We start from the raw sequence: 15,441 nt of genomic DNA on the forward strand, positions 1-15,441 counted from the left end.
CATTGTTTAAACAGGGTAAATCAAGAGGGGAAAAAAAAAAAAACGGGCATAATATGTCAGCTGCAATTAAAAGTGTTGGATTGACATCCTTGTCTTGGTTATCAATTGTCTGAAGCCTCAATAAGATGGCATCAGCCTGACATGCAATGTAATTTACACCATTCAATGGATGAGCCAACAATTCAGATAAAGAAGACAGCTAAACGGAATGCAACAATATAGATATATATATATATAATATGCTGATAAGAAGAGGACAGAACTATATGGCTTAGAAAAGCAAATATAATTGTTAAAATCCACCTACTCTCCACCTACTTCACCCACTTAAACCTACTCCACTAAACCTAACCCACTACACCACTACCACCTCACCTACTCCACTAAACCTAACCCACTACACCACTACCACCTCCACTTCACCTACTCCTTACCTACTACACACTCACCCTCTTCTATATATAGGATTCATGAATCATTGTAATTGATATCAATAAACATCAATCAATAATACATAAATTTTTACATGGTATCAGAGTAAGGTTAAGACCTTAGTATTTCTCGCTTCACCGGCGGGCGGCAACCTCGCCTTGGCCGCCCGCCGGACCTCAACCTATTCCGCTTATTTTCTACACATACCTTGACTTCTTCAACATTTTCTTACACCCCTCCTCCGCTATGTCGGCGGCGGCACCCGCATCATCGTCTAGCCTCTATCGCCGTTCACCTCGCCTCTCACATATCCGTGGTTGTACTCTTACTCGTCGTCATCGTTGGCGTTTCTGGCGCTGCTTTTCTGCTCGTCACTGCTGTTTTTTTTCCCGATTTGCTCTCTCTCTCTTAGCCATGGATTTGGGTGTGGGGTGTAGAGCTGTGGCTCTGTTGTTGGTAGCCATGTTTGCTGGCTTGAAGGTTTCAATGGCAGCAGTGTACAAGGTTGGGGACTCCGCTGGTTGAACCATCATTGGGAATATTGATTACAAGGCCTGGGCTGCTTCCAAGACGTTTCATGTTGGAGATGTCATCATTTTCGAATACAATTTTCAATGTCACGTGTTGCAAGTGCCCCACAAAGAATACCAAGCCTGCAGAAGTTTTAGACAGTAACATGCATCTTCACATACAGCTTGGGTAATGTGTAACTATCAAAAGCACAAGCTTCTTGGACATCCCTCTCTCTCTCTCTCTCCATGGACCCAACATCATCATCATGCACCCACTCTATCTCCCTCTCTCTCATCTTTTCCCACTTTCAAACCCACTGTAATCATATCTCTCCTTTCTCTTAATTTATTTCATCCACAAATATTTTTCTCTATTTTCTTTATCCATTATTTTCTTTTATTTTATTTTTCTTATTAAACAAAACAACACCACAAAATAACACCAACAACATTCCACAACCTTGTCATTTTATTCATATCAGGGGATCAACCCTGATCACACTTTTACATCAAAAAAAAAAAAAAAAAAAAAAAAAAAAAAAAAAAACCCACACAAACAAAAACAAAACTACCACACCCACAGTGGGATTTTTCTTCTCTACTCAGCCGCCGGTCTTTTCTTCTTGCCTCCGTCCTGGGTGGTCCTTGTCGGTGTTGCCTCCGTGCTTCCTAGACCACCAAGCAAGTTGCCTCCTCCCTGCTCCTCCACTACAGCATACGGTGGACCTCCAAATCGGAACATCACGGTGGCCTTCCGCTTCAGCTCCTTATTTTCCGCCTTTAGCACACTTAACTCTGCTCGCGCATCCTTATACATGCGTTGGAGCAGAGCCAGTAGGGCGTTTAACTGCTGCACCTCATTTGTCCTACTCTGCAACCGGTTCAACAAATTTGTAACCGCAGTCATGGTTTCCACACATGACTTCAATGTATACTGATTGGCCTCCACATCCGACTGCACTGCCATTCTTTGCTCCACCGACCGCATCGGAAAGTTCAACGGAGCAAAACCAGAGGTGTTTGGTTGAGGTTCACGGGCCTCCGCACCAGTTATCTCTCTTGTTGACTCGTTGAGGTCGGGAAAGAGAGTGAGTAGACCACGGGATGAAGAGGCCATATTCTGGGTAGCTGAACGGGAAGAAGAGGCCATGTTTTTTGGGTTGCTGAGTGTTTCAGCGAAATAGCAATTCCAGACTGATAATGTTCGGAAGGGGAGTGTTTCAAGATTTGCAGCTCTTAGAGGCAATCTCTCAGAAAAATGAATATCTCTCTCAGAAAATGAAGAGTTTTTTCAGAAATTTTTTTCCCAGGTTTTTTTGTCTTCGCTTCTGCCTCAAGCACAGCCTCCGCATTGGTTTATATCGACACTGACAACGCGGCCGACACGCCACTCTGTCGCTCACGTGCCTCGCCGCGTCTCCGGCTCACCTTTTGATGGCTCGACGCTTTCTGTCGGGCATGACTTTTGATGAAGTGGGCGCGCCTTTTGAGGGCGCAACTTTTGATGGCACGTCTTTTTATGGATTGGGCACGCATTTTGATGGCACGTCTTTTTATGGATTGGGCACGCCTTTTGATGGCACGCCTTTTGAAAGATTGGGCACACCTTTTGAGGGTGCGACTTTTTAGGGGTCCGACAAGACTCTGTAAACTGTCCCGACATTGATTCCGGTTAGCTCCTTCATGGGTCCGACAAGACTCTGTAAACTGTCTCGACATTGATTCCGGTTAGCTCCTTTATGGGTCCGACAAGACTCTGTAAACTGTCCCGACATTGATTCCGGTTAGTTTCTACAAGGGTCCAGCAAGACTCCGTAAACTGTCACAACAACTGTCACAACAGTGTCTGTTACAACGGTCCGACATGACCCCGTAAACTGTCTTCTACATCGGTCCGACATGACCCCATAAACTGTCTTCTACATCGGTCTGACACGACCACACAGTGTCTGCTACAACGGTCCGACATGACCCCATAAACTGTCTTCTACATCGGCCTGACACCACCATCCAGTGTCCTCTACACCGTTATGACACCACCATACAGTGTCCTCTACATGGTTATGACACCCCCATACAGTGTCCTCTACAACGTTATGACACCACCATCCAGTGTCTTCACCAATGGTCTGACACGACCATACAGTGTCTCTTATCCTCTTTTATTTTTATGTATTTTCTTGTTTTGTTACTCTCTCCAAACTCAAGTTGGTTAGTTCCTATCCCCCTTGAGTTTGCGGGGGCTGTTAAAATCCACCTACTCTCCACCTACTTCACCCACTTAAACCTACTCCACTAAACCTAACCCACTACACCACTACCACCTCACCTACTCCACTAAACCTAACCCACTACACCACTACCACCTCCACTTCACCTACTCCTTACCTACTACACACTCACCCTCTTCTATATATAGGATTCATGAATCATTGTAATTGATATCAATAAACATCAATCAATAATACATAAATTTTTACAATAATTTAACAAGCTAACGAGAACACATATACCTAATACCCACATGATAAGATACAATTTAAAACCCAATATGCAAACACAACAAGATAAAATGGTTCGCACACTTAACATCCAATAAAAATACAAGAAAGGCAGTAACGACACATACGAATTTGTACAAACATATTGCTTTTCCATGATTTAACAGATACCCAACATCTTCAACTACTTTAACTAAAGAAACAGTGACTGTATCCTAAAGCTGGAGCAAAACATATAAACCACAAATACAGTTTGTAATTTTGACAAGGTTCATATTCTAATTGTTAGTATTCAAAAGGAAAAACCTACCTTTGCCTCTGCAAGGGCCATCACCAACTCCTCTGGCTTTTCTTTTCTAATACTTTTCTCATCTATCTCTGCAGACTAAATTTTGAACAAAGTTAAACTTTTTGACATCTATGAAATATATACCAGAGATTTGCATAGAATAGAATATACCATGATTGTGAAGTCATATCCCATCTCAGCTAGCACTTTCCGACGGGCTACCGAAGATGATCCCAAGATTATCTGCACACAAAAAAATGCTTGCATAAACAAGATACGCAACAATTTTTTTTGCGGTTAATGTGAATAGAATTTGCAACAACTTTCAAGTCCCCTAGTATTTATGCATTATCCAGTGTTACAAGTTAAAAACATCATGTTTGCATTAACTTCAGTCAACAAAAAGAATGATTTGACAGAATTCATTATATATATATATACATACTATATATAAAGTGAACACCTATGTTGGTGTCCTGAAGCCTTGGCTTCTTTATGTGCCAAGTGGATTTCTCAATTATAAAAATAAAAATAAAAGTTAGAGAAGAGGGTAAGGCTCGAACCTAACACCTTAAGTTCGATATAAAAAATACACTTACATCTTGAGTGGCACACAGGATGTAATATTTTTTTTGTTTTATTTTTACTTATTTAAATTGCACACACATCGCGTGTGTCAGCCGCTAGTATATATATGCACCCAATTTAGTCCCCATCGAATGGTAGATTGGAATAATCTATACTAATATATGAAGGCAGAAGGCCTATTGGTATTCCTCTAAACTGAAGTTTTGTGGACTTTTTCTTCTTCCAAAAAAGTCCTTAACAAAATAGTAATTCCCAACTTCCTATTAATTTCTATCCATTAGATTAAGGGAAGTAAAAGAAATTCTCCCAGCACTCCTTTTTAGTTACCAATTTTGAAATCAACTTCATTCAAAAACACAGGTCATGCAAACTCTAACTTCTCACAAAAATCATTTTGGCTGCAACTCTCCATATCCAAACATTGAAAAATCTCTCTCTCTCTCTCTCTCTCTCTCTCTCTCTCTCTCACACACACACACACACACACACACACACACACACACACACACACACACACGTTTTACTCTAATTTTCCTGTACATTCTCAGAAAACTAGGTCATGTAAATTCTTAATCATATTATTATATTTTAATATACTAATAATTATTAGTTTTTCTGTGATGTGTATTTTATTCTGGTTCTACAATCCAAGTGAGTTAAATTCTTTTAGATATTAATTTCATGGCAATTTGATTCTTCCCATTTTGATCAACTTCGTTCGCAATGACATTGGATCTAGGGTTTTTCTTTAATTTTCTTTTTGGTTGTCTAGGGTATCTTTTTTTTAGTGTATGGGTTTGGAGGCCAAATTGCAATGTTTTTTAAGGCAAAAAGCAAACTAAGGCAGCAAGGCATCATTAATGCCTAAGTGCAAGGTGATGAGGTGAGGTGAGGTGATGTGAGGTGAGGGCGTCATAGAAGCAACACGAATGCAACAGATGGCTTTTCAGAAGTAAATAGTATAGACAAAAACTTCAATATTTCTAAGAACCATGATGCATTCAAGATTCCAAATACTAATATTCATAAAAACATAAAACATTCCAAATACTAATATTCATAAAAACATAAAACATTTCAAATAAATATTCATAAATAAATTAGGAAAATAAAACATTCAACAAATCCAACATCGCAAATACCAAAATCCAACAAAAACACAAGTCATTTAGTAAAGGACAAACCAATTGAAAAATCAAAGAAGAGTCTAACTAGTATGAGAAAATAGTCAAAGATGACTCACCCTTGCCAATCGTCAATTGTATGTGTTAGGGCTTCACAAACTATTTATAGTTACAGAGGTATTTTATGGTGTTGTAAAAATAAAAGTCCCAGATTCAGAGATTACAAGATAGACATCGGAAAAAGAGGCACTTGCCTCAAGGCCTCACACCTTAGAGTGAGGCGCTCGCTTTTTGCGCCTAAGCAAGGCTTCCCCATATCGGCTCACCTCAGTCCCTTCGAGGCGCCAGAACCTCAGCTCACACTTAGGAGGGAGCCTCAACGCAGTTTTCACAACACTGGCCAATTGTATTTCATTTTCCCCCATATCTGAATTAGATATTTGCTCTTGATTAGATTCAATGGAAGGTCCTTAATCCAAAAGCATTTTCATTGTTACATTTTTTTAATGTTTTAATGTGGGTGCATATAACATGTACTCTAGGCATGAAACTTATTGGGAAAGGAGATGGTATTTTGTAACAATCGATTTTGTGTATTTTTACCAGAGATAAAAAAACATATGTTTGTATTTTTTCATTCATTGGCTTATGTATATCCAAAGAAGCATAGACACAGACACACAATATGACACGCAACACAACACCGAGACACCAACACGTTAATTTTAAAAAAATACAGGACACAACACACTGGGGACAATTTACAATTTATAGTTTTACAAATTTATTAAATGTCATAGATATAATTAATTTACTCAAAGATAATAAACAATGCATAACATTACACTAAAAAAAAAAAATTAAAAAAAAAAAACTATATATTTAACAATTTAAACATCAAAATATCATTCATGTAGCAATTATGTTCTAAAAATACAAAATAATTATAGAACATTGTAATGCACATGATGTAATGTAATCATCTTATAAATGTTTCAAAACCTATTTCGGGTCCGTTTGGGAAGTGTTTTTTTGACTAAAATATGAGGTGAAAAAAACTAATCTGCTAAGGAAGAACTTCTTGTCTTTTTACGGAAAAACGTGCAAAAAAGTAGAGTGAAAGAGAGTAACCTTTAAGTTTTTGTATGAGTTGAAAACTTTTTGCTATTTTAGTGGCTTTATGGCTTTAGTCGTATTTGTGTGCTCTTATGGTGACTCTTTTCAAGAAGTTTTTTCGGGTGACTTCCTAGAATGGCAGGCGGTTCATTGTATTTGTGTGCTCTGTTTTTTTGTTAATTAATAAATTTATTTTTCATTACTTGCTAATGGCTGTCCGTTCGAACCCACAACCTCAAGATTAGTTGGCGAGTTTTAACAACATAACTAGTGGCCCCCTAATATTTGACAGAATTCAACTTCAAAATAAATTATAAAAGAGAGAAACATCTTCCCTCTCGCTCATATCAGCATCAACTCACCTCACACGCATGTCTCCCCAAAAACAAAAACAAGATTAATAATATCACACATCATTTTTGAAACAAGCATTACGAGTGTGACAGAGCCTAATAGTAATAATAGTGCACAAATCAAAGGACATTATGTTCTTATTTCTTAATTAAATTTATCTCCAGAGAGGCAAATAAACACGTGTGACAGATTACCTGAGAAAATAATAGAAGATTGGTGCAAAAGAAAGAAAAAAAAAAAAAAAAATTAAATCTTTCCCAGAAAATTCGTCAAATAAACCCTTCCCAGTAAAACGATGCAAACTTTCTTGCCCTATGTTTGGTTAAAATTAGCCTAACAGGAACCCAAAGCTAAATACTTCCAAGGCTTTATTATGTTTTTTATTATTTTTTTTCTATGCTTATCTTTGTTGTTTCTCAGGAAACAAACGGAGGTCTATTTGTTGTTTCTCAGGAAATAGAGAAGAGCAAGAAAGTATGAAACATACCTTGAATTGTGAAGTACAGCCATCCATCTTCTGGGAGAGTAATTGAACCCGTGCGCGCAGATCTTTTGTTTCAAACCCTAGCTTTTCAAAAATCAGAACTTTCAACCAACCCAGGATATGGTACTGAGAACGAATAGGAGTAATTTGCCAAATTATCGAAATAGTATTCTTATAGTCACACGTTATTTTGATATAGTATTCTTATAGTCACACGTTATTTTGATAAATTTTAATTAATTTTTTCTTTATTTGTGAGCGTTTGTTTGAATATAGATTTTTTAATGATTATTTATTATTTTTATTTTTATCTTTTGTGATTTTTTTAACTGTTTTTAAAAATAATTATATATTTTGACATTGTTTCCGGTTAGACAAATATTAAAAAAAAAATTTGAAATTTGAAAAAAAAAAAATTATAATTCACTCCACTAAAAAAACATACTATCACAAAAAAGAAAAAACATTTGAAGATTATAGGCTTTTTTTTTTTTTTTTTTTTGAGGCAAACAAAGTACAATGGCTCTTTTCATTTCCAAAACAGGATCATTACCGTCCACTACCCTAAATCAACGGTTGAGATGAATTCTCTAGAATCATCCAATCCATTCCAAGACAACACACCATTCTCATCTTCATTTTCATCAAAGAAAGAAGTAGGCTGAGCATCTATATCTCTCTCTCTCTCTTGACAACACAATCTTGAGGGTTCGAATCATCTTCATATCCATATCTCCATCTTCATCAAACCCATTCACACTCTTTCATGTTCTTTAGATCTCATCTCATCATCATCAAACCCATTTCTCTATTACCATTTTCTTGGAGACCCACCAATCCGATTTCCCCTCTCTCTAATTTGTGTTTGTTTCAGACCAAATTAGGTGAAAAAATACAACAGACCCACAAATCCTTTATGAGATTTTCAAATATTGAAACTCAGTGCAAAATCTAGGAATTGGTTGAGATGGAGAACAAGTTCATCAATTATGATGGAATCCAGGTATTTATCTTCTAAATTCGAACTAGATTGCTACAGAAATTTACATAAATTTGTGTAATTTGGGTTGACTGATAATTCTGAAATTTGTTATTGACTAATTGTTTGAAATATTTGTGAAATTTGTGAAACAAATTCTTGACTGATCTTTCTGAAATTTGTGTTTGGGAAATGCAAAAATTGGTGAAATTTATTTTGAGAAAAAAAAATTGAAGGAACAGATACTATAATAAATAAATGAATTATATTTGACAAAAAAATATTAGTGAATTTCGTTTACAAAAAACTTCAAACATTTTAGGATGTTTTCTGAGAGAAGATAAACTGAGTTTTGGAGCCAAAATTAGTTATTTTTGATGATATGGCATGTTTGGCAAGTGTCATTTCTGTTATGCCATTTTTGTTATCAATTTGACAACAGAAATGGCACCTGCTATGTTTAGCAGGAGGAATAGCATACCATTGCAGGCTCCTTTTTTTCGCTCTTGCCAAATTATAACTTTAACAGATGCTTTTAAGTAAGTTTTTATAAATATATAAATTATTTTATAAAATCGCCATAAATTTTATAAATATATGGAAGTTAATTTATAAAAATTTTAAAATTTATAATTTATGTATATTTGTGAAAACGTATATGATTTTATGAGGTAATTTATATATTTGTGAAAATTTACGTAAGTACATATTATATATGTATCTTACACACTCAAAGACTAATCTTTTTATTCAAAAGTAAATATAAATTGTAAATATACCTCTTTTTTATAGAATGTTAAAAAATTATTAAAAAAAATTTAAAAATTACTAGATTCATATTAACTGGATCATGTTTAACACGTACAGAGGGAGGAAAATTAAATAAATAAAAATAAAATCATGTATTTTGTATTTTTAATAGCATCCTTAACTTTTCAAAAAAAAAATTCATCTAATTGATTTTAAATTTAAGTAAAAAAAAAATCATGTCTAATATTTTATGTTTTTAAATTTACATCAAAATCAAATTTGATGAAAGATTTTATAAGTTCTTAATTTGAAAAAACAAAAATATTTCTCGCCTAATTTGATAAATATTTGATGAAATGAATTAAAGATGGTTTTGAATATTTTTCATCAAATTTAAATTAGAAAATTAGTAATAAATCAGATTTGGAGAGTGTCTAAGACATTAGGTCTAGTAGATATTTTTTGTTAGTGAGAGATCCATTCTTTGTAAAATAGTTTATTGAGAAGTCTTTTCTTTTGTTGTGAAGGATATTTTTTTTTCAATTTTATCCCTTAATTTATTTGTTGACTTTTTTGATTATCTATCCAAATTTATATCTATCTGTTCAAAAAAATTTCTATATGTTCAAATTTTTTCAATATTTGTTCAATTTTTTTCACTTATCTATTTAAATTTTATTATCTATTCAATCTTTTTGCTTATCTATTTAAATCTATTTGTCCAAATATTATTTTCTAATCAATTTTTTCACTGAATTCTATTTATCTGTTTAAATCTTTTTTATTGAATACATCAAAGCCACTATCTATTCAAATATTTGTCCAAATTTTATTATCTATTGAATATTTTTTTCTATCTGTTGACATACCAAACCAAACCAAACCAAATTTTATCTGGTTAAATATTTTTTTATCTGTTTAATCTTTTGAATATTTGTTCAATCTTTTTTTTTATCTGTCAGAATTTTCTTAACCTATCTATTGAAATATTTTTTTATTTGTTAAAATTTTTTAACTTGTTTTTTTTATCTGTTGAACATGTTTGTTCAAATCTTTCTCTTTTTGCAAATCACTGTTTGTACAAATTGATTTTATAAACCCAATTTTTTTTTCTCTCTCTATCTCTCACACTCATCTTTATCTCTTTCTCTCTCTATTTCTCTTTATCTATTGATTTCACAAACTAACTATCTCTCTCTCTCTCTTACATCTTCATTACTTTCTATCTCTATCTTTTTGCCTCTATCTCTATCTTTAGAGGCCCAATGTTAAGGCCGAGCCGAACTTAAGAAGATATAATATTTTAAGACTCATCCCCTCCATATGAAAAAATATTTTGTTTCGCTGGCTTCGAATATTATCTTCAATTTCTTACATTCCATTTTGGCAAAAATCCTGCAATATTTCAGGTCCTTTAATGATACAAAACTTGCATCTAAAAACACAATACATGACATACAAATCTAACAGCGCAATTGCCTTTCATGCCTTAATTCTAACCATGTTTGTCTATATATGCCATATGTTAACAAGAAGGTCAAGTATGTTTTCGCCAAAATATACCAAAAATTAAGCAGTCAGTTTTCAGATTACTTAACAAAATTTCCATACTAATTTAAAAAATAACCATTTTCATATACTTTGTTTACTTTTTTGGAACAAAAATAATTTATAAAAATTAAAAAAAATTGTGTCTATTTTTGTGAAGTAAATTTCTATTGTTTGGAAAAAAAATTCAAAAAACTCTTTTGAAATTGAAACCAAACAAATCTTTTCTATAAATGTGTTTAAAATATTGTGGAGCAAAACTCTATTCAATCAAAATAAGACCCATGCTCAATCAAAATGAACGAGGTCACAGGAATTTTTTTGATTTGTGCATTATCAATGAACTAAAATAGATATTGGTTGTAACAGTTGATTTTGGGTGACCGCTCAAGTGGTCATTTAGTCGCTTGAGCGAAGATTTGTAACTCTCAATATCTCGCATGGTTGTAGGCGAGACTCTTGAGCAAAGGAAAGGTCGCTCGAGCATAAAATTCGTGTTCCAATATTTTCATTGTAGCTCTGCAAAACTTCTGAGACCATGTGTTTACCGCTCGAGCGGTGAAAAGTTCACTCGAGCGGTCTCTTTGTATTTTGGCACTTCACTCGAGCGATGAAAAGTTCGCTCAAGCGGTCTATTCGAGACAGCAGAGTTAAAATACAATCTAAACACATTTTTGGCTCACTTTTTCACACTCCTTCTGGCACGACCCAAACCCGTTCTTATAGGTTTAGTGTCATAATCGGTCAGTAATCTTGGGATTACCAAAGGCCTCTGAACAAATTAAACAAAATACAGGAGCTAGTGGAAGCAAAATACAAACAAGCAACATCCATTGAGTTGTGCAGACATATATGAGATAGAAAAATTTTAAACTTTATATACATATATATACATATCATCAAATATATAGACTAGACAAAAAGAGACATGGCCCTAAATACAGAATAAACAAAAACTTAAACTTTATTCACATAGCTTTGACCACTTGGCATATCTAGAACCTCCAAGGGAGGCACATAAGTTGGCTGACAAAAATAGAATCCAGGCAGAAGCTTTAGGCCTGGTCACGCGTCTAATCACCTACATACATAAATAATACAGTAAGTTGGAGCCCAGTGAATAATAACAAAGTAAATGGTTTTAATGAATGATATCCATTACAGAGTCAGAGATAAGAATTTATATCAGAAACAAAGTCTTATACATATTTAGATTCCAAATCAGAAACAGATTCATATACATGTTTATATTCATATTCATATTTTGCATATGATCGTACGTAGTACATCCATTAGCGCTAACAAATCCGATGACTCATAAAGGAATGGCCATAAAGACATTCCGATGACTTATGTACACAGAGACGTTTCTGATGACCCATAAAGGGACTGCCATAAAGACATTCCGATGACCCATAAAGGGACGTATATCATATGATGCTAAAGATGCCACGAATACATTTCAGAAACTTAGACAATCATTTATTCATATAAAACATAGCATTTTAGAAAACTGATCATTTTATTTCATTAGAAAATAATTAAAGTTAAATATAACTTTATAGAGTTATTACTCACAGATAGCTCCAGAAGCAGATCAAACAGATTAGGCAAATCAAATGGATCACGCAAATGATAGCACGTGATCTACACAAACACATAATATATACACATTGAAATGCAATATCACTTCCTTGAACAAACTTGACTTCTCTTGTCTTTTTCTATCTGAGTAATCCGAAATTCTATTATGTGTATTCTTTCTTATTTAAATGAATCGGGTTCTTATTTCACATATTCTTTCATTACCAAATCCTTCTTTTCCAAATTGGTCGATTTCTTACTTGGCTTCTTAATCAATTATTACTAAATCAATGATTTATTCCTTAACCAACTACTTTATGTTGATTGTTAGTTTATTAAACTTGTTGAGTCATAAATCATGTCTGGAATGCTTTAGGAAGATGTGAGATGTATAGCGATTTCGGTTTTAACAAGACCCTTATTATATTCTGGACTCGAGTTTCATGGTGTTGTATCGTTGATCTTGTTTTGCTCCCCTTCTGTTTCTTTGAATTTGGCTATTCGGTTGTTGTGGTTGCATTTGGGACAGGTTGGTTGCTTAGTTTCTAAACTTTTGTTACCCAGATTTTTGCTCATCCGCTCGAGTGAGCTTTACAAACTTTCAGTACTTTTGGAGATCTACAAAATTACTGGGAGAGTGAATTCTACGCTCGAGCGGTTCTTTTTGCGCTCGATCGGGCTTAGCTCGAGCGGCCTTTCTTGCGCTCGAGCGTCCTTTTTTGCTCTCGAGTGGAACAACTTATTTTGTTTGACGCTCGAGCTTCACATCTCACACTCGAACGAATTGTGCATATTTCAGTCCGTAAAAGTAACATTTTACATCACTTTGTCATATCTCTTTCTCTACTTTTCAAAAACCTTAGATCTAGAGCATTTCTCTTTAAAACCTACATTCTCTCTACATTTTCACCTAGATCCGTTGGTTTCTCTACCTGTGTGCCTTTGTTAAAAGGATAAAGCATCTCACGAGCTCCATTTTGGTCTAAACAAGATTTGGTTTTGGCATCTTTGAAGTTCCTTCATTGTTGCTTTGGTCTTCTAAACTTGAGATAGGGACTTTCTACACTCTCATATGATTTTTAACTTAGTTATTTGTTATTGTGTAAATAGTGTTGGGATTTGGAGAATTTTTAGATAAACCTAGGGTATTTGGTTTAAAATCAAAAGAGGGGTTTTCAAATGAAGGTATTAAAAATGTTTATGGATATAGATATAAGGATGTGTTGTGGTAAATTTGTTAATTTTGACACATGGGTTGGATTTGAGAGAGAATGGAGTTTTGCCCTAAAATATTTAAATTAATTATTTTGCATAAATAATGAAATTGGATGAATGTTTCTATAAATGGTGGAGTTGGATATGTATTATTTCTCACCTATGAAAATTTGGATAATTTATCTGTCTTTGAGAATATATATCTATTTAGAAATATCTGTTTAGGCTATCAGTAGAGGATAGCTATGATTGCTGTAGAAATTATATGAGGATTAGGTAAATTAAAACTAATCTCTTAACTGTTGTCATTGAATATGACTGTGTTTAAGACATTGTATATGTATGATATATGCGAGGAGAAAGAGGATGCACTCCATGTTTGGAAGAAAAAAGTGGATGAACTCTATTGAATTAAGGCCTCATTTGGGAACCTTCATTTTTAGCCAAAAAGCAAAAAAGTTACTAAATTAGCCAAAAAGCTAACAACCCATATCAAAAAGTCAAAGATTCTTTTCTCTCTCTACTTTTTGCACATCTTTTCGTAAAAAGCCAAAAAGTCATCCCAAGCATACTAGTTTTTTTTAGCTCATATTTTAGCCAAATAGCCAAAAAGTTACTAAATTAGCCTGTTCCCAAGCGAGGCCTAAGTTAGTTTGTGTGTCCAAGGTGAAAGTCTTGAAAATCGAGCGTGTACATGGGTGCCAATTCTCGCGGATGAAATTTCCTTAATATGGAAAATTGAAGTGTGTGTAATGGTTATACTGATTAGTTAACCACTAAGTTGTAGCCTCAGTTGGGTTGTTTGGATAACAATAAATTTGATTCATGAATTGAAGCAGAATGAATTGAAATAAAAGGGATTGACATATAAAACTTAGCATATTATGATTCTTGTAGGATATGAATGATTTTATTACAAGCATTGCATGTGCACATTATACTTATACCTTTGTTAAGATTCATAAATTGTGTTAGATTGTTTCTGCTGGGCCTTGGCTCACCCTACTTGGGAAAAATCATTTTCAAGTGCTAGTGATATGCCTCCGCCAAAGACTTAGCTTAGAAGGATTGTAGAGCTGAAGGTTCACTTTTGTTTATTTTGTATTTATCTTTTATACAAGTCTAGGGCTTTATTTGTATTTGGCTTATAACTCATTTTGTTGTAACCAAGCACGGTCTTGAAAACATGTAAGCCTTTAGGGCATATGAATATCTGTTTAGCTTTCATTTTTTATTCTGTCTTGTAATACATGATGGAGATTCAGGATGAACGATTTATGAATGTATATCACAGGTGTCACCTTTTGTAAATTAACTTTGATTAATGAAAGCTTCTTACTTTATCTATATCATGTTGTACTAATGTTTGGAGTTGGATTATTGTACTTATTCCAGAGGCGTTACGACTTGGTATCCGAGCGTACCAAGTTTGAATACTTTGGGTACGTGAGAAGTGGTTAGTACGACAATGAGTTTGTCTTGCTTGTCAGAGATATTTGAGTATATAATAGGCTTCTGTGATAACATGCTTATATGATTATATGGGTATGTGATTTAATTTCTAGGATATTGATTGAGTCTACGGGTTTCTAGAAGTCCTATTAGAAGAGCACTTGATCACTGCTGTTTCTAATTGGAACTCTAGCAACGCCGCAGGACGATCATTATCTAGGAATGAAATTTGTATGTACTTACGTGACTACGTGCTTATGTAGAGTGAATTACTGTTGTCCACCGCATTAGGACGCGAGTGAGTTAGCTTCAGCACATTTGTAAATGTGCTAATCTCTTTTGTCACTTTCATTAGGATGTCAGGACGTGGACGTGGTGGTAGGCATGGTAGGCCTAGAAGACATGAGGTACTTTTACCAGATGAGATTCCGGTATAGGAAGAACGGTTTGGTCAGGCCAATGTGGCCAAACCAGTTGGTCAACAGGCCATGGGCGCCTTGGCTAGCAAAATGG

General features: G+C 34.5%; 1 protein-coding gene and 1 long non-coding RNA gene across 4 annotated transcripts in view; one reads left to right on the plus strand and one right to left on the minus strand.

Annotated features, from left to right (window-relative positions):
- LOC114320928 (uncharacterized) overlaps positions 1–7,589 on the minus strand; it is a 38,060-nt gene extending 30,471 nt beyond the window's left edge. For all 3 annotated transcript variants that reach the window (XM_082873709.1, XM_028268028.2, XM_028268027.2), the window contains exons 1-3: positions 7,404–7,589; positions 3,906–3,977; positions 3,756–3,830 (exon numbers count right to left, since the gene is read on the minus strand). In XM_082873709.1, the coding sequence (XP_082729835.1) occupies positions 3,756–3,830; positions 3,906–3,977; positions 7,404–7,430 (174 nt within the window). In that variant the 5' untranslated portion in view covers positions 7,431–7,589. The remainder of the gene's footprint in view (positions 1–3,755; positions 3,831–3,905; positions 3,978–7,403) is intronic.
- A 320-nt stretch (positions 7,590–7,909) lies between these two features.
- Positions 7,910–14,823, plus strand: LOC114320925 (uncharacterized). Its single transcript, XR_003650088.2, has 2 exons — positions 7,910–8,403; positions 14,452–14,823. It is a non-coding gene; the product is annotated as an uncharacterized LOC114320925 (long non-coding RNA).
- The last annotated feature ends 618 nt before the right edge of the window (positions 14,824–15,441 follow it).

This window comes from Camellia sinensis, chromosome 6, assembly GCF_055761805.1.
Source record: "Camellia sinensis isolate YWXY chromosome 6, ASM5576180v1, whole genome shotgun sequence".
Lineage (NCBI taxonomy): Eukaryota > Viridiplantae > Streptophyta > Magnoliopsida > Ericales > Theaceae > Camellia > Camellia sinensis.